The sequence below is a fragment of the Leguminivora glycinivorella genome, chromosome 7 (genome assembly GCF_023078275.1).
Source record: "Leguminivora glycinivorella isolate SPB_JAAS2020 chromosome 7, LegGlyc_1.1, whole genome shotgun sequence".
In the NCBI taxonomy this organism is placed as follows: Eukaryota; Metazoa; Arthropoda; class Insecta; order Lepidoptera; family Tortricidae; genus Leguminivora; species Leguminivora glycinivorella.
In genome coordinates this window covers 17,384,089-17,409,525 of record NC_062977.1, presented here as the reverse complement: position 1 = coordinate 17,409,525, position 25,437 = coordinate 17,384,089, and the positions used below count along the sequence as shown (strand labels likewise).

The window sequence follows — 25,437 nt, the reverse complement described above, 5'->3', positions numbered from 1 at the left end:
GTAAGTACCTGTGGCCTATTTCTCAAAACTGAAAGTTACAAGCGGAAGTCTTTTTTCAACTTGTCATATTAGACATTGACAACCACTTGTAAATGAGGAGGCACACTGACATTTTATCCCGCCAGGCGGCGCCTGTCATTCATATATGTGTGAGAGAGAAAAAACATATCATCTTCTCGCTCTCACGTATGGACTAATAGGGTGGCGCCATCTGTCATAACCTTTGAGTGTGCCTCCTCATTGTAACTAGTAGCTTCGAGAAATGGGCCCCTGGTACAAATGTTTCTAAAAACAGTTCCGAACCCACCAAAATCAATAAAAACGAATTGAATTGCCTGAATTTTCAGCCCACGGGCTCTGCTGGTATTAGTCTATCTTACCTACAGCCAATCCTTATGTTCGTATAATATACTTATATTAAAGTTACGGGCGGATAGTTGTGGCCGTTGCGGTCTAGGGGTAAGATGTGTAAGCTGAACTCCCGGGTTCGATACCCGGTGGAGCCTCCATAGGGGCCAGTCGCTTTTTCTTTCGTGTATTTTATCTATTTCAGTTTATAATACCTATATGAAAGTTATTAAATTGTATCATGATAAACTTAAAATTAATAAAACGTACTAATTCCAAACAAATTGTGTCAAGTAACAGAATTCCATAGTCACTTTGTTGTTTTTTTCGTTCTGATAATCCTGTCACAGTCAAACATAATAATATTTTTACCTGTCTGTGATAATAAGTATATGTTATGTTATTTACACAAATAAATTACGTAATGAATTGATTTGCATTAATATTTTAATAGCGTTTGTTAGATATTATCTATGCAATAAATAGGTAATTTGTCCCATTGAACAGCCTTAGATAACATTGATACGATAATGGACCATTAAAAGCGATAATGAATGAGTCCTGCAAGCTATTTAAACACGCCTTTATCTTTGGTGTTGCTTGCAGAACTGTATACCTAACCTAGATTAATGGAATATCATACTAAGCGAAATATAGTAGATTATGTCTTTGTCAGAATATTATTTTTCAGATAGTAGAACACAACTGATAATTAAGGCCCACTTGCACCAACCACTTAACTCAGGGTTAGTGGCCTGTCATCTGTCACATTCCATATAAAATTGTGGGTTAACCCCCCATTTTCTTTGGTGCAAGTGGCCCTAAACAAACAGAGCTGTTTTAGTTTCATCCGTGAAAAGCAGACCGTCTATTAAAATCCGTGAGAATGAATACCTACATACTTGTTTACGTAAATATTTGAAATCTCTTCACCACAAAAATTTCAGTGCATGCCACTTTATGAATGAAAGTCTGCCCATTCCCAGCTGAATGTGCCTAATCGCGTAATATTACGTTGAACCCTGCGAAAGCCAGTACCCGACATTCCGTCCCCTACCGGTGCCGGATTGGGTAACGGGGATATACCTTTTCATACTCGTAGTAGACTATATTTAGGTATAGAGTCTACTTAGTCTGGAGACGTTTGCGGATCAATAAGCCTGCATTTCGCTGCGTTCGGAGCTTGCCAACTTTGGAGCTTATCTCACTCGACAGTCGCTAGGTTTATTGCTTTTTTCTGCTTACATCATATTCGTTTTTAGGGTTCCGTACTCTGTCTAGTGTGATTTTACCTGCGGAATGCGGTAGTTCCATAAACAAACCACATGTCTCCATTTTTCTACTTATTTCAATTGCATGTTGAGCAGTACCTATTGTTATTTGGAGCTATTTGTCACAAAAAAACAACTTGAATCGGACCAATGAAAGATATTAAGCAAACCCCAAAAGCGTTTAAGAAGCAACCAGCGAAATCAAAATAAGATCTCGAAAAATATCTTCTGTACGACGATTTATAAAGAAAGAATTATTTATAAGCATGGAATAAATGCCTATCCTTACCTACCTTTTCCCGGCTTAGCTATACAAAATCTTTATGTCTATTAATTTCTGTCATCGTATCTCAGGTTTACGAAACGGTAGATATCTACTATCAAATAACATCAAGAATTCGTAATAAAACGTTGGCTTAATTCAAACCGGTCAATGATGCTTCACACGTGCGCTCATAAAATTCACAATCCTGTAGATAGATATGCACTAAACCCTTGCTAATATTAAGAAGGAGTCCTTGTCCTTGTACACTCCTTTTTAAGGTTCCGTGCCTCAAAAAGGAAAAACGGAACCCTTATAGGATCACTCGTGTGTCTGTCTGTCCGTCTGTCACAGCCATTTTCTCCGAAACTACTGGACCGTTTTACTTGTTTGAAGAACCCCATACTGTAGTTCATCGGAAATACCTCAGCAGGGAGCTCATTCCACAGCCGGAGCGTCCGTGGGAGGAAACTAGATGCTAAATGGGATCCCCCTCAGCATATTGCCCGGCACGCCGAAGCGCTGATTTTCATAGGGTGATTTTCTTCAACTTAATATCAGACGCTGATATTAAGTTGTGTGGTGTCAAATTAGTTCCTACTCCTACGGCCGCCTAACATTAATGCTGTAAGATGACGTGTATTTCTGATAATCAGCGCCACTCTGTTACGCACGTTGCCAATAGAAAGCAAGAAGGAATAACAAATTGCATTAACTGAATCATACAAGATGTATAGGTACAGTGAGATGCAAAATTGTATGGATAAATTATGAATGAATTCATTGATAAATTCGCCATGCACTTTTGCAGCTCATTGTACATCATGCGCATAGTTGCGATGCGAGCTTAGCAAATATTGCTATACCTGTGTTTAATATTAGAAAACTTTGCAAACGTAACAATACCTATGCTCGGTTGAGTTCTCATAAAACTTGAAGGTAAAGTTCGCCGGCGCTCATATTCCTTTATGGCGGTAATATATTATTTAAGGTTCGTTACTGCTACGTTGGGTCGTTAATGCATACACTATAAGTACATGGTGTGATTTTAGAAATTCGATATAATCTTTTAGCCGGCCAGTTCAAGACAGACCTTTTTTCGTTACGGCTCTCCTTTTTACAATAAATACAAATACCAAACAAAGTTTATCAAACAATTTTAGAGTCAGTTTTTTTCACAACTAATAGAGCTGTACTATAAAAACCCTATATATTTACTATAAAAAATGCATCAGTTTTATAAATTCCCCTCCCTTAGTAGGAACTCGTAAAGAAGCTAAGCTCATACGGGCTGGATTAAACGTAATAGGATTTTCAGGCTGACTGCTTCGTAAGTAGGGACGCCCAGTTCGAATTTCAATCGACGTACAAATACCTACGTTTATCCATTACAATATGGCAAAGTGCAAAATCTTGTAGCTATTGAAGATATGGTAATGTAATGTAAACATTCCAATTTATTATGGCCAGGATCTAAATGCTCTGTTAATGAGAATTGAGAAGTACCTACTTAGACTAGAATTGTTTAGTTAAGTCCATGTTTGTTTGAGCTTGTGAAGTGAATAACTATATAAAATGTGCTTATTTAATGTGCTAGAAGAGCTTCCATTTTCATGTTTTGAGATCGATTACTGAACTCTTTGGTTCTGGGAAACATTTTTTTTAATCTGTTATCTTGTGTTTAATGAGTTATAATAATAACTGTGGTTAGAAAAACTAGTGGAAAATGTAACATCATCATCAAAATTCAGATTTTCGCGATAAGCCCTGTTGTTTGAGTAAGCATTGCCGCGACTGTGTAGGTAGAGCTGGTAGAGTCGGACTATTCTAACTCTGCGTTCGATTTGCGATAACTAAGTGTGCTAATGTTATCATTAATGTCCACTTTATATAAAGATACGTTTATAATGGCACCACTTCACGGCTAACTTAGATGAGTTCACGAATTTTTTATTATAAATGGGCTTACTCTTGGCCACAGACTAGCCAAAGGCAAAGATGGCCTACCATGCAGAGAGCCGAGTGAGCTCGCACAGAAGATGCCTGTTCACCCTTGATTTGAAGGTCGTCGGGTTATATGAGCTCGGAAATATAAACGCCGGCAAGGAATTCCACTCCTTGGCAGTGTGCATACCTAAGAAAAAAAAGAAGCAAAGCACTTCGTGCGAATTCGAGGAATATCTACCAAGGATGGAAACCGGCCGTGCGTCTAAGAGTCTGATGGTAGAATGAGGACGGTGAATAAGCTCGTGTAGCTTTGGCGATGTTTTAAAGCGATAGGAATAATAGTCCTGGCCTTACGCCAGGATAGCCTCGCGATATCGTCCTGAATTCGCCGCAACTTGCAGCTTTCAAAGAGAATTTCTGTTTGGCATTTATTTCCGACGAGTGAGGCAATTTATCGACGTCGCTTAAGTTATTCAACGACACGATGTCCCGATACCGCACGAATTAATTTCAGAGAGTGTAGGCATACATGAAATGAAAATAATTTATAATCTTAAAGCTTTACGTTTTTGAATTGCCGATGAAAATAATTTATAATCTTAAAGCTTTAAGTTTTTGAATTGCCGAATCCATTAATTAGGGGAATTGACTCATCAACAGTGCGTGTTATTTTATAATATACTGTTTATATAGTAGGTAACTTTAAAATTTCATTGCAAATACGAGGTGACTTGGGGTCCTTGGGAAACCTGAAAACCTAAGAACTTGTTCAGTATTTAGCACTGAACAGGGTTCCCTTCCCCATGATACCAATCTGACAAAAAAATATTATTTATGTTTATATCTCTGGGATTTTAGGGACTCCTCCTGAATATACGCATACAAAATTACATGTACGTAGGGAGTATGTAACTAACTAACTAGGTACCGTGGTAAACCAGCAGTGTGGTTGAACGAAAAGCCATATAATAGAACCTAAATTCATTCAAGGGCGTAAACAATGCGTGTGGACTGTGGAGGTCACCTATGGCTAGACTGATATCGAACTGTTTCTATTAGTGGCGCGTACATTGCTAACATTCCATGTTTAGCTTGGCCTATACCCACAGATTTCGGGAGATAGGTCATGCCGGGCGATTTGTATAGAATACGCCTGTCGCAAGGTCTGCGCAACCCACACAAAGCACCAGTAATTGTAAAGATAATGCACGCACACACCTAATCCACACACACTTGTAGCTGGACGCTCCTATTGCGCAATACACGCGCATCATTTCAATGTATGTGTACACGCGAACGATAAGCGAGCGCGATCGCGCACGCACACAACGATAAATAGCGGGAACGCCTCGCCTCGTTTCCGAGAAAAATGTCTCACTGAGTGAATCGTTTTGTACACCGTTCATTGCGGCACAAAACACTACACTGTTTACAATATGTTCCTTGTGTAGCCGCAATGTATAATGAACGTTTTAAAGCACAAGCAAACGTAAGGTTACATGGTACAACTCGAGTATTACGTTGAATTCGTGTTTTATGTGAAATAAAAGGAAATAAATAGTATTTACCTATGAAATGTTATCCTATCGGCTTGGAAATTATTCAGGTCACTGCGATGTTTGCAAGTTATTATTGCACACTGCGGCATTTTTGATAAAACTCGTTTTTCGTCGGTGAACAGCGCGCGTGTACACTCGATGACAGCGGACGGCGAACTGGCGGCGGTGTAGGCCCAATGGGCCTACATCTGCGACCAGGCCGCGCGCGGCTTGTCCTCTCTATAGAATTTTTTCCTCTGAGCCTATACCCAACCCCATTCATATCAGCAACTCATTTGCAACAAAAGCTGACGCCTTTAGAAGAAAGGAAAGCCTTCCCTTTCCTTCTTATTATCATATACTATATGAGAAATGTGACTTGGATGGAGTTATGAACCGACAAACAATTTTTTTATTTTGAAACCATGCCAGTAACGTTCTTATTCATATCGATGAATGTTCATCTAAAATTGTCACGAACTACCTTGAAATAGCGTTGAATGCTGAGTGATCTAATCTTTCTTAATTCTTTGGCCGCTCAGGGGCCTATAAAAGTCTTTCCCAATTCATTCTTGAGCAGTTCTCAAAAAGTTTGTACATAGCCACGTCAGCAAATTTTTATTGATCCTATTTTGTTACCAACATTTAGTAATATAAGTCGACTTTCGTAAGATATATACCGGATAATTGTTATAATTAAGAAAATATAGATACTAGAGAACCTTAATGACGAAATAAAACTTACTAAAATCTCAATTCATCAAAAAAATCTTTGTAACAAAATGGAATAATAAAAACCAATTTAACTTTTTCCTTAAGGCTGCTTTCAAAAAAAACATCAAAAGAATGTAAAATTGATAGTTTTAGTCGGTGAAATACTACACTTTCCGTTATCCAATAGATTTATTTAATTCAAGTTCCAGTTAGAGTATCTTATTGCCTTGATTTTTATAAGACTGGATTTTTGAAAACTAACTCACTAAATTAATTATGAATTTTTCTCTAATGCACGTTTAGAAAAACGCACGTATAGAGCTGAATCAGTCGATCTTATTTGTAAAATTTGGACAATTTTGAATATTAAAACGGGTAAATTTATAATTCGTATATCCTGTACCACAATCATTTCAGACTAGATTTTTATTTTAAGTTTTTGAAAAAGAGTAAACTAGCCTAAGGCGAATTCAATTTTTTTCAGAAATTACCTAAAATTAAGTGACAATTTCTTTGAAAATCTACATCACATCGAAATAAGTTTTGTACTAAATTAATCTGCAACGTTTACTTAAATTGCTGTTATGCCTTAGTGATTATAAATTGCTATTATTGATTTATGCCAATTTTTTGAAAACGAGCCTTCACCGGTATAATTATTACCACTTTTGGACATTTTCTCATATTTTGTTAGACCAAGTAGAAAAAGTCCTATAATGTGATATATATTTATAAACTGCTCGCAAAGCCCTTGATACCACACACGTATGATCGAGCGCTTGGTTGCGATTTCACTATTTTTAACACGAAAGCCCTCTTAACTTTTGTACAAACTTTCTGACACCTATAGTCTTCATTTTTTTTGACAAATTAAAATTACATATTTCTTGACACCTATTTATATGTAGATGTCTACTAGACCTACTTTTTATGTGATAGGAGGTAAACGAGCAGACAAGTCGTATAGAAGCGATCGCTGCAGTCAATGGACACTCGAATCACCAAAGGGTTTGAGAAGCGTTGCAGTTCCCGAGGAAGACCCGAGAATATAATTAGTTTTACTTTATTAACCCCCGACGCAAAAACGACGAGGTGTTATAAGTTTGACGTGTCTGTCTGTCTGTGTGTGTTTGTCTGTGGCATCGTAGCTCCCGAACGGATGAACCGATTTCGATTTAGTTTTTTTGTTTGAAAGCTGAGTAAGTCGGGAGTGTTCTTAGCCATACATACACATACAATCACGCCTGTATCCCATAAAGAGGTAGGCAGAGCACATGAACTATCCAAATTTCAGTGCCACTCTTGGCAAAAGGGGTTGAAAGAAAACGAAAATTGAGACATTGCAGTGACAGGTTGCCAGCCTCTCGCCTACGCCACAATTTAACCCATATCCCACAGTCGACTTCTACGACACCCACGGGAAGAAAGGGGGTGGTGAAATTCTTAACCCGTCACCACACGGGCAAACTTAGTTCTTAGCCATGTTTTATGAAAATCGGTCCACTATGTCGTGGTCGGGGGTTTTTTCAAAATTTTAATTTTGTGGTTAGGTTAAGCCCCATTTGTTTAATATCTACAAAGTATGTACGTTATTAGTTATAGACGCAGTTAAAGTTCAATCAGTATGAATTGACTAACCGCTTATCCTGTTAACTGTCCAATGAGTGACGAATGTCCCTTTGTGCAGTGTCACGCAGCTGACGTAAATTTTCAAGGCAAAACGATATTTGCCAACGAACACGGGTAACGAGATGACCACATCGTATAGATAAACGCTAAGAAAAACTTCAATTTGTTGAACCTAAACTTAACCTAAACTTATTAGGTAAGGTACGTGTTTATTTAAAACTGCTTTCTGTGTGTGATAACTAGGAATCATGACTGAATTTTATAAAGCGGTTTGAACTTACGGGTTGTGACTAAACATTGAAAGTCCTGTTAAAATAACGACAGGGATGTCTGTCTGTCCGTTCTACATTATTACAGTTTAATTTATTTAAAGTAAAGAGGACTACTAGAATGCTCCTATCTGGTTTTTTTAGGAGGCAAACGAGCACACAGGTCGCCTGATGGTAAGCGATCACTGCCGCCCATGGACACCCGAAACACACAGAAGTGTGGAGGTGCGTTGCCGGCCTTTAATACGGGTGTAAGCTGTTTTATTGAAGGTTTAACTGAAAAAATAACGTTAAACGCCTTTGACCAGGGTAAATGAGTAGTAAGACTAGAAAAACAAAGAAGAAAGACAATGCGAGAAAGAAACACGAGCGTAGCGTAGCAGTGAAATTCAAAATATTATTATTAATTACAAAATCCCATCCTATCCCATTACGTTTTCCCATCCAGGAACCACGTGATCGCGTGTAATCGAATGATGTAAGTACCTTGGTGGTAGGACTGGCAGGTAACGGAATGTCGCAGTGTTATGGCGCGCAATTAATTCGCTTTATTACCCACTAGGGGCCAAAGGGTCAGATTGCTGGCTCAACTTTTCCGGCATTCCCACTGTGGTGTGATGGCCAAGTTGGGTTATAGAGGTAATTTTATTAGATAAATGAAACGTTTATAATTCTGCGCATTAAGATATTCGGTATTGATTTAAGGAGAGAGAAGGCAGGCTTATAATGGGAATGTTTGAAACTACTTAGATACCTGTATCGTTAATACGAAGTAGAGTTTATTATGTAAAGATAACCTTTTTGACGTCAGTCTCCAGTCTTTGCCGAATTAGTTTTACAAATCACAATAATACCAGTAAACTGATATACTAAACCAATGAAACTGGTAGTTAGCTGCCAGGCTGGACACACACATCTTTAAAAATTTTAGTTCTATCAAGAACGATTTAATACTGGACTGACAAAGCCCATACAAAAAAGCGTACCCCTGAAATGTGCCTTTTAGGCTTAAAACTAGATGGCGCTGTTTCGCAGCCTGAAAGTGGCTAACATCATATTTTTCCCTTATATTTTTGCGTGTTTTGATTTTTTATAAGAACAAAGGACATATTTCTTTGGTTTAAAGTCATAATATCACGTCAATACACATTTTGAAAAAAATAATTTTGTAGGCATCATCAGTGTAGTTATGATAGTATTTAATAGGTGGCGCTAAAAAATCGAGGTACGATTCTTAGTATGAAGTATGTAAATCCTATATAAATAATCCTTGGTTCTACTAAAAATATTATTTTTCCGGGATTTGATAAGTAGAGTTAGTACCTACCTACAATTAATATTACTATTCTTGGCAATCGGACTTCTGTAAGAAGAGTATACAAATACACACAAAAGAGTTTAATGCAATAAAAGAGCGTTTAGACGGCCTTTCTCACGAGAAAATTGTATTTACATTACAGTGCACCCATTTTGACACCTTGCCCAAGCAAATACATTGTCCTACGAAGTGGCGATTTTATTTGTATTGTCTTTAGAAGCATAGACGAGCATGCTTTCGTCTATATTAAGCATAATATGTTACAAATCTTAATTCACACATTCCACGCGCGAATGCTTGGTAAAAAGAGATTTCGCAAATGCATTAATCTCGACTATACTTATAAACAAATCAAACTGAGAGAAGGAGTACTTTGTCTCAGAGGAACATTTTCAGCTACAAACTGAAAGTATTTATCTAACCCAAGCTTTTTCCTGTGTTCCTACTAAAGTAGGCAAAGTGAGTATAATTCAGAATAACATTTGATATTTTCTTTGTTTTTCCAGAAACTTCCTTAAATTTTGGCTAGGATTGATAACATGAGACTATGTTAGCCATTGAAGCTACTTAATCCTATGATACACAACGAACGCATGAAATAGACATACTTACTAGTATTTTCTTTCAGTCATCTTTATTAAACTCATCATATATATTCAGACGGGCGATGGCTGAAAGACAATACCAGTATGTATATCTCATGCGTTTGTTATGATTAATAGGAATGAATAGCTTGAATGGCTAACATAGTCTCATGTAATCAATCCAAGCCAAAATTTAAGGAAGTTTTTGGAAAAATAAAGAAAATATCAAATGTCGTTCTGAATTATACCCACTTTGCCTACTTTAGTAGACAACTAGACACACAGGAAAAAGCTTGGGTTAGATAAATACCTTCAGTTTCTAACTGAAAATGTTCCTCCGAGACAATCAGCGATATCTAAATCAGATGAAAGCCATACACACCACTACATTGCATTTCATTCGTATTTTAATTACTGTATGATCAAATTTGTCCAGAGCCAAAAGTCTGATATTTATATTTATACTCATGTAAAAAAATAATTGTGCGATCATTGATATGTTATTGTCTGTATATTATACGCCATAAAATTAGCTAAAAGTTTTCCAACACAACTGTGATGTTAAGTTTAGGGGTAAAGAAATTATGATAGAAAGTTTATTTTATATGTCGGTGTATGATGCATTTTGTCCAGCACTGTAAATATGTTATTACATAATACTTTTCTTTATCTAATGCACTGACTACATAATTTAATACCTATTCAAAGGATATGCCATCAGGGTGTGCGTAGCCGAATCCGAATATACAAACGCTCACGATAATATCTCTTTCGTAGCTATCTATCTCTATCGCTCTTGCGTATTGGTGCGACAGAGCTAGACTGCATTTCTGTCGGCGTCTGGCGTGCCATTTTCTTACTGAAATAAGATGTTTACTAAAAGACAGATCAACCAAGCATTCACGCATAATTTTAGTGTTTTCTCAACACCAGTTTTCATAAAGATCCGCTAAATCTAGAAATAAGTAGTGATTTCTTGCTAAAGAAATAATTAAGAGATCAAATTTAACTAATGTTGATATGATTTAAGGGATCTCTATGTAAATATCAATGACTTTGGAATAAAACAACATTTAGGTTAAGTTATCATTTATTCTCAACAAACAGTTATTCAGGAGAATGCAGGATAGGAATAAATACACAACACTGTTCAAGGTATATTTTATTAAAACGAATAAACTAATAGTTTATTAATTAAAATAATCAAAATCCATATGTAATGCTTAATGTTTATTTATAATTAACAATTACTAACTAAGTTATACTAGTTTAGAAAATATTAATAAGTTAAAAGTGAAAACTAATCTAAAGCACGGGAATGCTTAAGTCATAATGTGAGAACTTAATATTATGAATATCATCGTCTTCTTACAGGCACTGGTATTTTAAAAATATATAAAAACAATAAATAATTTAACAAATATGATTTCATTGCACACAATAAAAATGTGGCGCATGTATTACCACGATTTAAATTTAAACAAATAGATTTTAAAAACATTCGTTCGTTCCTGAATTCTAAAAGTCTCTATCCATATGATCATAATACTCGTAACTTGTAATTTAGTACAATCAAAAGGAAAACAAAATCTAATAATATTTACACAGTTCACACAAATAAGTTACAATTGTATAAGCAATTCACTGGTGAACAGTGTAACCTTGAATTTGCATCAACACATCGGACGAAATGGGATAGAGTACTTACGGAGTTCAGATATCACTACCCCTTTAGAAAACCCCACAATTCATATCACAGGCTCCTTTAAACAAAGATGTATCAATTTACGTATACATCGAAAAACATTAATGTAACTACCACTAAGTAGTAAGGGTTATTGTAAAAATGGCTGTATTTTATTTGTACTTCATGTGCGTGGTAATTGACACAAGTCTAATTACTATTCGGACAGATTTATAGTTAGCTTTACATTATGGACAGTTTAACAAACTACTCCTGAAATAAATTTAGGTTAGCGGTTTAGTTTCTTATTAGAAACACGTTTTTAGTATCAAAACTACATGCTTAGGTTCAAACATGATTTGTATCAAACAAGCTGTCGCTCTGAGACAGTAATAGATGGAATGGAAGCCCCTGGTACCGCCGGAGCGGCATGCGATAACAACTGGCGTGTGCTTTACGACAAAAGTTGGTCGAATTTAAAGTTTCTTTCACAAAAAGAAGTAGAAATGTTTATATATCACGTAAATAACCCTTTTTCATTATTTAAGAAACTTTAACCAACCACAACTTGGTCAAAAACGATAGAGGATGCTACCGTCATGATTTAGATTTATTTGCTTTGATTTTATTTTGCAATTTTGAAATTCAATATTTCGAACCTCGAGGGTTCTGCGACTCAAAGTCGTATAGTTTACTGAAACCGTAAGGCTCAATCTCGTATTGTAGATCTGCTTGCTAAAGCGATTAATTACGAATAATCGATAAAACTTTGCAGAAATCCATGATAATCAAAATCTAGAAGATTACTTTGCTATTCCGCGAATAGATGGTATTCTCGGATTAGTAATCTTCTCAATTTTGGCAGCCATCGGATATGTCAATTTCAAAAGAAAATCAGCAGCAAAAGACCTAAACCGATCAAGTTAAGGAAATTCTTTTGACGCATAGCACACGAAAGGCGTGGACGCCTACCGCGCGGCGATAGTGGGGTACTGTACCTGCAGTGCGTTCTTCGCCGAGACCGGGGTGGAAGACGCTCGCGGCCCACCCACTCGCTGTGCCGTTAGTGATAGTGCCACAAACATGGGGAAACCAAAACAACACGTTAAGGAACTATGCTACACCACTAGCTGTCTAGTTTACGGTGTTGGACACTTCTGTCAGATTTCTATGAACACATGACGTAATAAAAACCTCATTGTTTTGTTTCAGTCGTTCAAAGTTAGTTCCACAGAGTGTAACTTAATTTAGCAAAATTAAAGTCTAGAATAAAAGTAGTTTGTCATTGGCTCACGGAAAAACCTTGTCAGATTTGTAACAGAAGTGACCGTAACCGATAAATAGATCGCTTCGATACGACGGAAACTGCCTATGTATTGAATCAAATTCGTCATTTGATTCGATATAAAGGCAATTCAACATAGCTTTATTTTATACCAACAGAGAATCGCGTAATGCAATGCAATGTTGGTACAAAATAATCGATGAGCCATGTACTGTCGCATAAGTGGAGATACTTTGACTGTCCATATGATATGAAGCCATGGAAAGACAAAGTATAAAGTTGTTATTTTAGCAGACACTCAAACTGCCAAAACATAAATATGTACATATCAAGCAAAATGAATGTCGATGTCTTTGGTATTGCAAGTGAACTAATTCATCTACAAAATGCGATAATGATAAGAGAGATCTTTTGGATATTCGATTCGGAATAGGCACTATGCGCAAAAGAAATGAAGCACAATTCCGTGTTCTGCACACCAAATATATTAAGTTAGTCACACAAACATATCTAAGTATGATTTGAACAGTCTTGCCACGATTGGGAAATCTTAAAAATAATATCACAGTCTTAAATCATAAGAGATGTTCTGAGGAATGTCTACCGCAGTCTCTTTGGGGATCCCATTTGAGTGCTATCAAGATTTATACAGACAGGCCGTGAGATTGCAAAAAGCCAAGTAAAAAAAAATATTCTTCACAATCTTAAATGATTGTCGGAATCCGACTTGATGCGACTTGGGTCCCAGATGTATCGAGATAATGTAACTAACGTGAGAAATAAGCAACTACTAATATAAGCGGTCGAAATGATTAATGACAAATGATAATATAATAAAACAAGCTCGTTTTCGATTCCCTATCTTTATGTCATATCTAAAGATAGCAAATCGACAACAAATAATAAGTGTAAATTAATAACAAAAGGACCAAACCGAGGGGTGCCACTACAGACAAAATAAAATCGTATTAATGTCCATGCAAACAATAAGCGCACTCTACATAAATATTATGACCTGACCGCACTCGTACGCGTCGCCCCCGTGAACATCGTGTATGCAGATACGTGTCACTTCGCTCACCGGACGGCGGACACTTCAATATTTGAGACAAACATTACAACAACGTTTCTCAAGAGGACGGACATAACCGTATATCAAATATAATACGTGCAAATAGGAATACTGGTATAGTATACGAGATTATTAGGCGTTCAGATATACACGATGTTGGGGTATGAGAACTGGAAGGGCGACACGCAGGAGTAGTGGTAGCTCTTCCCGAAGCCAGAGAAGTGCGTGTTGGTCGGCGGCATTTCGACGAGTATGTCGGTAGCGGCGGTCCCGCGGCTGGCCCGCGTCACGGCGGCCGGCCGCCCGCCCCACCGCACCAGCTCGCCGCCGCCGCCGCGCCCCGCCCGCGTGTCGCCGCTCGACACGCTCGCGCCCGACCCGCTCGACACGCTGCGCCGTGACCGCGGCGACGCTATGCTCAACGTGCTCTCCGAGCACCGCCACGATTTGGGCAGCGTTTCGCTCGCCCAGCGGCGAGGATTCAACTCTTTGCTCTTAGCGTCGCGCATCACGATGTCGTAGAAGACTTTCGGATGCGGGATAGCTATCACGGCGCAGCGGTCTACGTCGACGTGCTTGACGAGGAGCGTCTTGTCGAGCAGGCTGGGCACGCTCCGGTGGGGCGCGACGCGGCGCGGAGCTGTGCGGCCGAGCGGTTCGGCCGAGCGCGCGCGCGGCTAGCCTACCTGAGCACCGAGCGCCGTCACCCCGAGCCTCACCCCCGTCGCGCGCGAGGACGCGATCGACGTGCCGAGTGACGTCAGAGATTCGCGCGAGTTGGAGCGTCTCATGGGGGTCATGCGGCCGTTGCTGTGGATCGCGCAAGCGCCCGGCTTGCGGTTGGAGGGTGAGCGTGAAACCTTGGCGATGGGTGCGAACAAGCCGAACCGAGGCGCGCATTCAAAGTACCTGGAAAAGAATAATCAATGAAAATCTTTAATTTACTGAACCGACATTTTCTTTTCCTGCATAGTTTACTGATGTACCTCTTTCCTTCAACTGAGCCGTCGTTTTTGCCGATCGGGTCGTCGAGTTCAACACCAGCCCAAACACCCGAAGCGAAGTCGGTGACGCCGACATATTTCAGGGTTCCAGCTTTGCTCCCGCGACTGCTGGATACTATGACTCTGTCTCCGAGGCGAAGTTCCCCGTTCGTCGTAGTCGAAATAGATGCATCTAAAAAAGGAATACTCCAATTAGGTAGCGTCAATAATGCTTTGTTCTATTTACAACTGTTCTATCAAAATACAAACCTACACATCATTACTGCGTCTTTGTCTTAGCCAATTGATAACTATTGATAGTCTGTCAACAATCAAGCTAAGTAATATTTAACCAATCTATTCAAAAGTGACCTCTTGGTCTTAATCAATCACGGATCACAACAGTCACTTACGTCGTATCTAATTACTTTTGCAGATTTCCAAGTTAATTATGCGTTACTAGCTTTTGCCCGCGACTTCGCTCGCGTTAAATCATAAAATTGCGGAATACTTGATACAAACTTCCACTCCCCATTGAAGGGAAGTGGGGGGTTAGAAAGAGACAAATAGTAGCCTATGTCACTTTCCATCCCTTCAACTATCCCTACTTAAGAAATCACGTCGATCCGTCGCTCCTTTTTGCCGTGAAAGACGGACAAACAAACAGACACACGCACTTTCCCATTTATAATATTATAGTAAGTATGGATTATGGAGATCCTTGTGAGTAGTAGTCCTAGTAAAACGACGCAGCCCACATCTGACGTCGGTGCCCCATCGTGTCCCTTGGAAGGCATTCGCCAAACTCTGAATATACAACCTGCTACTTTGAACTTACTCATTTTGCTGCTGACAACGCTTCGCACGCTCCCATTAGGCGACAGCGTGCGGCGGTAGCGTCCGATCCCAGAAGGGGGCCGTTCGAAGACGCTGCCCGCGTCTGACGTGGGCGACCCATCGTGTGTCGCTAGGGGGGCGCGCGTCAGTCGGGTCAGGCGAGAGAACACACCGCGCTTTTCTGCGCATTGGAAATAGTGGACGCCAGCTACTGTACCGTCGTTTTTGCCTGAAAGATAGAAAAGAATATTAGTTTACGCATCAGGTTGATGTTCATCGAAATCCATCGGATAGGTTGTACAAACAAATTCTGATGCAAGCCCCGGAAAGGAGCAGACAGATACCTTATAAAAAGTATGTATCGTAATAGATCAGGTCCGGGCACGTGAGTTGGGGCGATGTGCATTGAAGCGGTTCAAATCTTAATAAGTATAGGTAGTTACTGTCTACGCCGTAGGTAAACATCAGATTTCATGCCAGGGGCGCGCTATTCAATTTCGCAGACATGTGCTTCAAAACATTGAAGCTACAGTGTGATGGGAATTAATTAATACAAGAGTTTCTATATTTTGATCTTCATAGCGATGTCACCGTCGAGCACGATCCATCTTAATTGGTACAGACTTATTTTGGTACCTCCCACACAGCGGTCAACTCACAATACGCGCTCGTTTATGATAAAGCTGATATCAGTGTCCACCACAAAAAGGGTAAATATTTTCCAACATACTGGTCCTTATGATCTTACGTAGCTATAGCATCCTAGCACGACATCCCTGTCCAGTCTCCGATGTACTGTGTGGTTAAGTTTGGTGCCGTCCTCACAATGGGTCAATATGACACTGCATGTGGTCTAAGATGTGATCTTAGCATTCTGGCATCGTTGAGTACAATCACGCCCAGTCGCTCCAATATCGACGATGCAATCTCGCCAGGCCTGGTGCCGCCTCCACAATGGGTAAAAATATCCTTATTGTCCCAGAGCTGTAAGAACCTCTTTTTGACACATGACAGCGTCCATAAAACGTAAACTCGCGCAACCTAATGAAATTAAATTAAAAACAATATTTCGCTTACTTTAAACATAATCTAACACATGTTACATTTTTGCGGATCTTCGTTAGTGAGTATGTTACGATATTCCTTTATCAAGTAAATCCTGCACTTATTATGTCATTTATCGTTCATTTTTATTTTTAAACTAGTGCTGTGGCAGAGTCTGTCATTTCGATTCAAATGACATTTCAGTAAGTTGATAGAAATCGTATATTTGTTTAAGCGCCTCCTTGTATATAGGGCCTAATCGATTCAACCAATTCGGAATTAATCGTTAGATTTGGCAAACGATACGTCTTAGCTACATCGCAACATACTCCGGGACAATAGACAGACTGTGGTCTATGTGATCTTACCTATGGCATCGTCAAGTACAATCCCTGCCCATTCGCCAGGCGCGAACTGAGTCTCTCCGATGTACGCGATCTGGCCAGGTTTGGTGCCGCCCACCCACACGCGCTCGCCGATAATGAAGCTGTCAGTGTCCTCTGTTAAAACGACACTGTGGTCTGCAAATTCAAAACACATGCTTACGTTTTTTGTAAGATCAATTTCGTACTAATGTTTGGACGCCTGATACGACTGTCAACTTTTTTATTGATTGTTTTTGTTTTAAGAACAAGACTTATTTTAAGATATGTCGTAAAATAACAATTAACTTGAGACGTATCAGTAACTAAGTAGCTATTATAGTGGGTTTTTTCTGTTCTAACGGCTTTCAGATATAGGCCGATAATGGATTTACCCAAGATTGAAGTTAAGCGACACAATTTTTGTTAAGTACGATGACATCGACATCGTATAAGGCGCTCAAAGCAACAACAATATTACACCATACATCATTACACCGGTATAAACCTTTTAGAACGTTATCGCGAGAATATCTAGAAGTTTTAATAGGTATACAGGTACCAGAAGAAAGTTTTATGCATCTCATTAAGTTGAAAATGCCCAGGCACTAAAATTGTAGAAAAGGCTTGCCCCATTTATGGGCAGGTTTATGATGTGCACACGATTAGAATAATCGTAGGCGTATGTGCAAGTGCACCGGTCACCGGGGTCGATTTGCATTCTTGTATGCACGCCGTGCCGTGCGCTTTCGCTTCATTCATATTGCATTCAACAAACTGCAGTTGACTCGAAAATATGAAGCTGATTCAGTGCAATAATTTACTGGAAGATATATGCGTCGTGTGGCGTCCATGGAACTCGATCTTGACCGATTATACCTATTTAAAATTGCATTTATACGGCGTACGAGACTGAAATAATTCCATAAGTACTCAGTTAACATACTTCTGTACGGAGTAATCATTAGAGTAAATAAAGAGATATTTATTTATTTAAACTTTATTGCACAAATTATCAATGAAAAGTACAGATGGCGGACTTAACGCGATTTATTCGCTTATTACTTAAAATCTTTCATAGGGATTGTGAAATATAGACATTTGCTTCATAAAACTTATTCTTCCTGATGTTGAATTGATTTTAAAATATTTTTTGTCTTGTGCGAGTCTCAGTTCGTGTTTGCTAATTCTAGCTAAAAAAGAAATTGGTTGAAAACGACTCAGTGAACAAGTCAAATAGCTAACTAACTCAATCAGGATTTACCATACAGATATTTAACTATAGGACGCCACACTACTGCTAGAGCATCGCTAAAATACATAATGAATTATGAGGAACTGAACATTGCATAACACAAAAACACCACAACATTGCAAGCAAATTGATGATAATCACCAATGAATACTTGGATCTATATATAATGACGAGTATGTGGCTATCGAGCGTGCGTGACTTGCCTTGCAATTTGTAATAAAAAATTGTTCAGCTTCAAGTTCCACGATAAAATACGATTCCAATAAAATATGATTTATTACAAAAGACACTTTAATAGGTGGTGAATAGTGGTGATTAATGCAGTAGCTAACAATAAGTCCTTTAATGAAGGCCCATTTATGGTCATCGACTAATATGAAGGGTTCTAGCCTACGCTACTTTGTGAATACATACTAGTAAGCAGACACAAGATTGTCGACAAACAGTTTGCTTATTCGGAATTTCACAGACACATGCTAAAAAGACATGTTTCCTAAATGGTAAATCAAAATGCAATTTTTTATGAAATGTTAAAAGGATTTGCTACAATCAAGTATATCCTATTTAGCGATATGAACGTGTTTACTGCAGTTTTATTTCATCATGTTTTCAGCCAGCAGCAGCAGAGACGTGCAGTCCAGTTAAACATCGGATTTAAGATGTTTATTCATATCTAAATATGTATGTGTAAAAACGTGAACATTTCAAGTGCTATGAGATTGATATCTTTCTTTTTCTTTTCATATGTATCAAGGTTCCTTTTTTCATTCAATGGATGCCCAATAGGCAACAGCATTAACAGCCCTGGCTGTCGCGTCCGCTCACATTTTAGTTCTGAGGACTCCGAGCAGTGATGCGGGCATGTGGGGAAGATTATCATATCTGAGTAGTTATGAGTTTGTCAGCAACGACTTAATGACCACCGATACTATAATTAAATAGATTTTATAGTGGAACTTGAGTGTAAATGAAGGTGCAGTTACCTGAGGACCTGCGCAGGCCGGCCTCGCTGAGGCGCCGCGGGTGCTTCTCCCACAGCGCGTCCATCGACGTGACGCTGTACGTGCTGCTGGCTACCAAGCGACACACACAACCATTAGCTACACAACACACAGTGGACACACAATGGGTGCTCAAAACTTTTATGTGGGATTTTTAGTTGTGAAACTGTATTTTTGTATGTTTGAAAATATGTTTGTAAAATTATAGATTAGTAAATTAGTCTTTTGTTGATCCAATCTAGAGATTACCTTGGTAATTTTAGCTGTATATTTTAATATTAAGGAATGACTTTTATGACAACGATTATTCAAATTAATTACTTGATATAATATTACCTAATTTAATTATTTATTTTGACCTCAGATAATTTTATAGCATTTTATTTCTAACTTTAATTTTGTCGTGTAAATATGATGTAAATAGTTTTGTAAATATGAATGTTTTAATTTAGGTAGGTATTTTTATGATTTGCATGCCATATGGGTCAATGCACTGATACCATGTATATATTTCCACCATTATATTATGATGTACGTGCATTTTAGCAAATAAAAGTTTTAAAGTTTAAAGTTTTAAAGTACATTTTTACATTTTTTAATAGTCTATTCATGCATTGTTAAACCTGTCTGTTATGAGAATTTACACGCGTGTGTTTTTTTAGGTATTACTCGTGTTACAAAGATTGAACAGCCTTGTCATGTAAGACTGAGTTCGTCACTGACATATATTGTGTCGAACGATTATGAGCGACAGGCGTGGCGCCTGTAAAAAGAGCAAAACAATCAGCGTTACAGTTCGGGCTATAGACAATGCGGTTAATTGCGACGGTAAGATTTGATGGGGGTCGTGGGCGGGCGACTCGTCTTGACATCGCGGGTTTGTTTATTGTGACATAGTGTTAGCTATTGATTAAGTAGTTTATGAAAAATCTAACGACGATCGCGCCACGCCTTGAAAAGATAAAATAATGAGTTGGGCCATTTTATTCAAAGTTGTCCACCCCGAAAAAAGTTGATATGAAAATGAAACCGATAGAAATTTATTAAAAGCTATTTTTATAGATTCTTTAATAAATAAATTTATATAAAATATAGAAGGTTCACTTGACTTTTAAGTAATTAATGAAAAAAATATGTTTTTGTTGAGTTGAGGGGAAGCGAGTGTTCCGTTCCGCAACCAAATTTAATCGCAGATAATGTAAATATAAAAGGTTTGGGAATTTTACAATATTTTTATTATTCATTCTTAAATAACAAATGAAGAAATTACACTTTCATTTTCACATAAATGCGGACTACTATTTTTTAAAACCCATATATATATCCGTTCCGTTACTTTCAGTACAAAATAGAGGAGAATTTTTAAGATTACTATACTGTTTCACAAGTTTATAGGATGCCATCACTTGTAATCAATAGTTTAAACGTTACTATTTCAATATAAAATAACGGAAACGTAGTTTAATAACAAATTGTATTTAATTTTTGCAAATAAAACTATTTGAAACATGGGACAGTAACGGATCTGACTGTATGGGTAACGGATGAAAGCTAAGGTCTCGTCTACACTTGAACGTGGGTACCTAAGACCTCCAAAGCATATCGCGAGTAATGACTAAAACAACCGGAGTGTGTAATCCGTGATTGATTACCATATTTTAGATGAGTTAGTTTTAATCCCATACGTTTTTCTTTTATTTCCCGCAATCAAATGAAACTAAAACATCACATTAAAACCACGTGAATACCGCTTTATACTTCCATTCCGATACGTTTTTCTTTCCGCCTATACGAAACCAACGATCTAGTATCGGATCGGAAGTAACGGAACGCTACCTCCGGCGATATTTTACTTAATTATTTATTAAATAATCACAAATCTTGTTTTTAATTGGCTTATTTGGTTTCAATATTAGTACTTTGTTTTAGGAATCGATGTTAAAAGGTTGCATATTACGTATTTACCCGCAAATTTGGTTTCGGGAGGTGGAATGAGAAAATGTTACCCCTGAGTACGAGCTACTTTGATGCGTGTTTGGCGGCAACTGGCAAATGCAAGATGACGGTATTGAGTAGTTTTAAATTAATTTTGCCAAGCTGAATAAAATGCTACCAAATGTTAGGAACTTTCTTTTAATTTTAACAGTCATTCTGCGGTTTCGGAATGGAAAATTCCACAATTACCAGATTCCGTCTCGGCAAATTATACTTAATTTTAAATAGTACGTTTATTTATTAACATGAAATATTTTATAACATAATAGCGTATAACTCAATCTTTTCAAATTATGCCGTCATCAATATTTAGTACAATTAGTTATAAGAATAAAATCCATAACAAAAACGATATTTGACGTGGGACAGCAAAAAATTGCCCATTTTTTATCACATTATAATTTTTAACAAATACATAATTATAATAAAAATTTAAATGAATATTGTAAATTACTGTCAACTAAATTTGGGTTCGAATAAAAAATAGTCTTCATTAGTTTAGACTCTTTAAATACGCTTAATATTATATCAAAAGTATGGGACAAGCCAAAAACGGGGTGGACAACTTTGAAAAAAATGGCCCAGTTACATTTTTTTATTAGTAGGTACAAATCGCTGCGCGTTATCGACATACATTGAAACATTTGAAACCTACACCTCACAAGATTCCACCACCGTCTGATGACTAAATACAGAGCTGACCCTCCACCTTATCACAAGTGCCTCTACGAAGGAAAAGGACTTACTAGATGCCTTGCGATGCGAGCGCGGTCTGTCGGGCAGACTGCTGGACACCTCGTCCTCCTCGGCTTCTATGAGGTCTTCAGATACAAATAAAAGCGTGACATTATGAATAGTGAAATTTAAAATTATTCACAATATACAGTGATTGAGTGATAGATGTGCGTGCCAAACGTCCATTTAAAGCATGTAGCATGCTGTGCGCTCATGCCATCTTAAATTTTGAAATCACTCCGAGTTCGAGCGTGAAATGAGATTTTACTCACCTGACAAATGTTTTCTAGATAAGTCGTCGCTGAGCTTCCTCACAGCGTCGGAGCTGCCGTCTATGACAACAAAAACAACACGTAAAGCGGAATGATAAAACAATAAACATGCTTAAGGAAAACGATATAAAAATTGTTTTAAACTTCAATGTCAGACAGATACTAAATTGTTGAGGAAAGCAAAGGTTTATCACAGATCACGAAGGTTTTGTTATAAATTATAAAGGATTGCTTTCCGTCACAATACAATAGAAGGCATTGACGCTTATAATATGTACGGCTCTAATGTCACGATACATGGTTGTTTGCAATTCATATTGGGCAGAGTTCGATAAAATCATATAGTAAGGATTGAGGTAGGTGTAGGAGACACCCACTGCCCCGCTGGGCCAGTCTATAAAGGGCTTAATATCACTAGTGTTTAGTGACACGTGTGCCATTAGTGGATGGAGCGGCGGCGGCACGAGCCGCAGCTGGCACACGGACACGAATGAGTAGGCACACACTAGGGTTATCAATGATGTGAGGAATTTTCCGAACACACCAATTTTTTAGGCACATCGTGAGGAAACCGGACTAATTCCAATAAGGCCTAGTTACTTTTCGGGTTGGAAGGTCAGATGGCAGTCGCTTTCGTAAAATTAGTGCCAAATCTTAGGATTAGTTGTCAAAGCGGACCCCAGGCTCCCATGAGCCGTGGCAAATGCCGGGATAACGCAAGGAGGATGATGATGACCAATTTTTTAGGCACAGTTTGATCGTTAATTGAAAACTGTTTATAATTATTATAGCTGCGGTTTGAGCAAAGAGTAAAGTTGTATTTTATTTAAGTAAAGTGGTTTGAGATTGGAGGCCGTATACCTAATATTAATCTGTATAAATATAATATGGGTTAAATTGTGGCGAAGGCGAGAGGCTGGCAACCTGTCACTGCAATGTCACAATTTGGACTTCTTTCAACCCCATTTTGCCAAGAGTGGCACTGAAACTTAGTAGTTCATGTGCTCTGCCTACCCCTTTATGGGATACAGGCGTGATTATATGTATGTATGTATGTGTAAATATAATGTTTCGATTGACATTTTAAGAAATCGATGAAATGTTTTTTGGTTTATTTGATATTAAAAGGTTGTCCGAGGGCCAGGTGGACCCACATGGACCTAAGTAAGAAAAGATGTACAGAATGAAAACATAAGACGAGAGCTCAACCAGGACTAACCGGCCCGACGAAGTATAATCACAACAACCAACCCCAAGGAAATGGGAAGCCATAGAGCTGAGCAAGATTTATCAGTGTCAATCTAAAGTTTGAAGAATCTTCATCCGGACATTCTGGACCTTAGAAATGAAAATTGTTGGTAACCCTCACGATTCGTTGTAAATTATAGTGGGTGATATAAGCTATAACTTGGTATCTGTTTGTTCTTGGGACTATCACAATATCGGATTGGTTCTGCTTCATTACACTTAAACCGCGAAATCTAGTCCAATCTTACGAATATCTAGTTCATAAACTAGATATCTCCGATGTAGTATTTAGATATCGTGAATTCGAACTAGGGCTTGGCAATGATTCATTGGCATTGATTGTAAATATTGCGTGAAAAGATAAAGTCGTTAACAACCAGGACATAATTAAATGCTTTAAACTAGTTTCGAATTAGACATTATCTACGAGGATATATTGCGTCTCTATTAATTTAGTTAATTAATGTGAGAGATGTTATTGGCGGTAAATCCTTTATGGCAGATGGAACGCGGAACGAATATATAAATTATTTATTTCGCACTATTAGCATTGAGGTAAATCCGTATAATCATAAAGATGTCTTGAATTTATTGCGACATAGTAACTTCTGTATCCAGGATTAAAACCACATGTTTCCAAATAATAAACGCACTTTTTTCTTAGTTAAACAAATACTTTAAGACTCTTGGCAGTCCTTTCATAAAAAAATCTAAGAAACTTCACCGATCGCCTTTTGTTGTTCGATTGTCTTTTGTTTCAAGTGAAAATTATGAGAAGTGATGAGTCTGGCTTCACTCACAATTTCCGAGGTTGTGATCACTGATCCGAGGGACAAGTGGCCGAGGAGCCGGCCGGCGGGTCGTGTCGCGTGTCCAGCACTGAGGCCAGTATCACAAATCACAACTGCGCAGAGCACCGGCCTTGCCGCTGCGCGTGGGCACGCTAATCATAACTTGGCTCATCGCGGACCCTACGAGCTACGCCCGGAAGGTACCTACGCGGAAACTGCAATAGAAAGGCTAACTGGATCTGATGACGGGTTTTCATTTTCACTCTCATTATGTTACTCTAATATACGCACATGACATATAAGTAGCGTTACAAATTGCAGAATCTCTCTGCATGTTAACTTTTTGTAGGTATGTTTCTCGTCTAAGATGTAATGACGCACGTAAACCAAAGTAATTTGCATACACAAACTACGTGTGATTTACCACAAAGAGACGTGTCAGTTTGAAGGTTCATGTTGAATATGACTTATGTAAGATAAGATATTGTCTGATGGACATTTCGTATGTTTGACGAAACTGATGTCTAAAACGGGTATAATCGTAGAGTAATATCGAGAGAGTGTAAGGAAGAGTGGAGTACTCTAAGTTGGTTATCAGGGAAGGGCTATTTAGAAAATACCGAAAGAGCAGTCACTCAACATGGTGATAATGATTTTAAGTAGGCGCAGTTAGTGGCCATTGCCACCGACGTAGTACCTATAGAAAAAGATAATTTGACATGCTCATGTAAAACGGTTATTTTATAAATATGTCTCTACTATTAATAAATAAAAACTACCTATAAAGATGTGAAAGTTTACTTACTTAGTTATTAATAAAAGAGAATCAGTTACAATCACTGCGCTATCGACGTGAGTCAATAAAATGCCGGCGTATTCTGCGTTGCAATCGCAAACAGATAATTGCATCGCGCGGCCATAAAAGTTAAATTGATAATAACAGGGAACACGATATTGCAATCATTGTCTGACTAACTATACTTAGAAATAACA

General features: G+C 38.1%; 1 protein-coding gene across 1 annotated transcript in view; it reads right to left on the bottom strand.

The window, feature by feature from the left end:
- The window catches only part of LOC125228260 (CAP-Gly domain-containing linker protein 1-like), an 86,330-nt gene that overhangs the window by 15,194 nt on the left and 45,699 nt on the right, over positions 1-25,437 (bottom strand). The window contains 8 exon segments of the mRNA XM_048132758.1: positions 12,563-12,619; positions 14,608-14,830; positions 14,908-15,097; positions 15,743-15,970; positions 17,154-17,306; positions 19,386-19,475; positions 22,145-22,219; positions 22,406-22,465. Coding sequence (XP_047988715.1) covers positions 12,563-12,619; positions 14,608-14,830; positions 14,908-15,097; positions 15,743-15,970; positions 17,154-17,306; positions 19,386-19,475; positions 22,145-22,219; positions 22,406-22,465 — 1,076 coding nt within the window.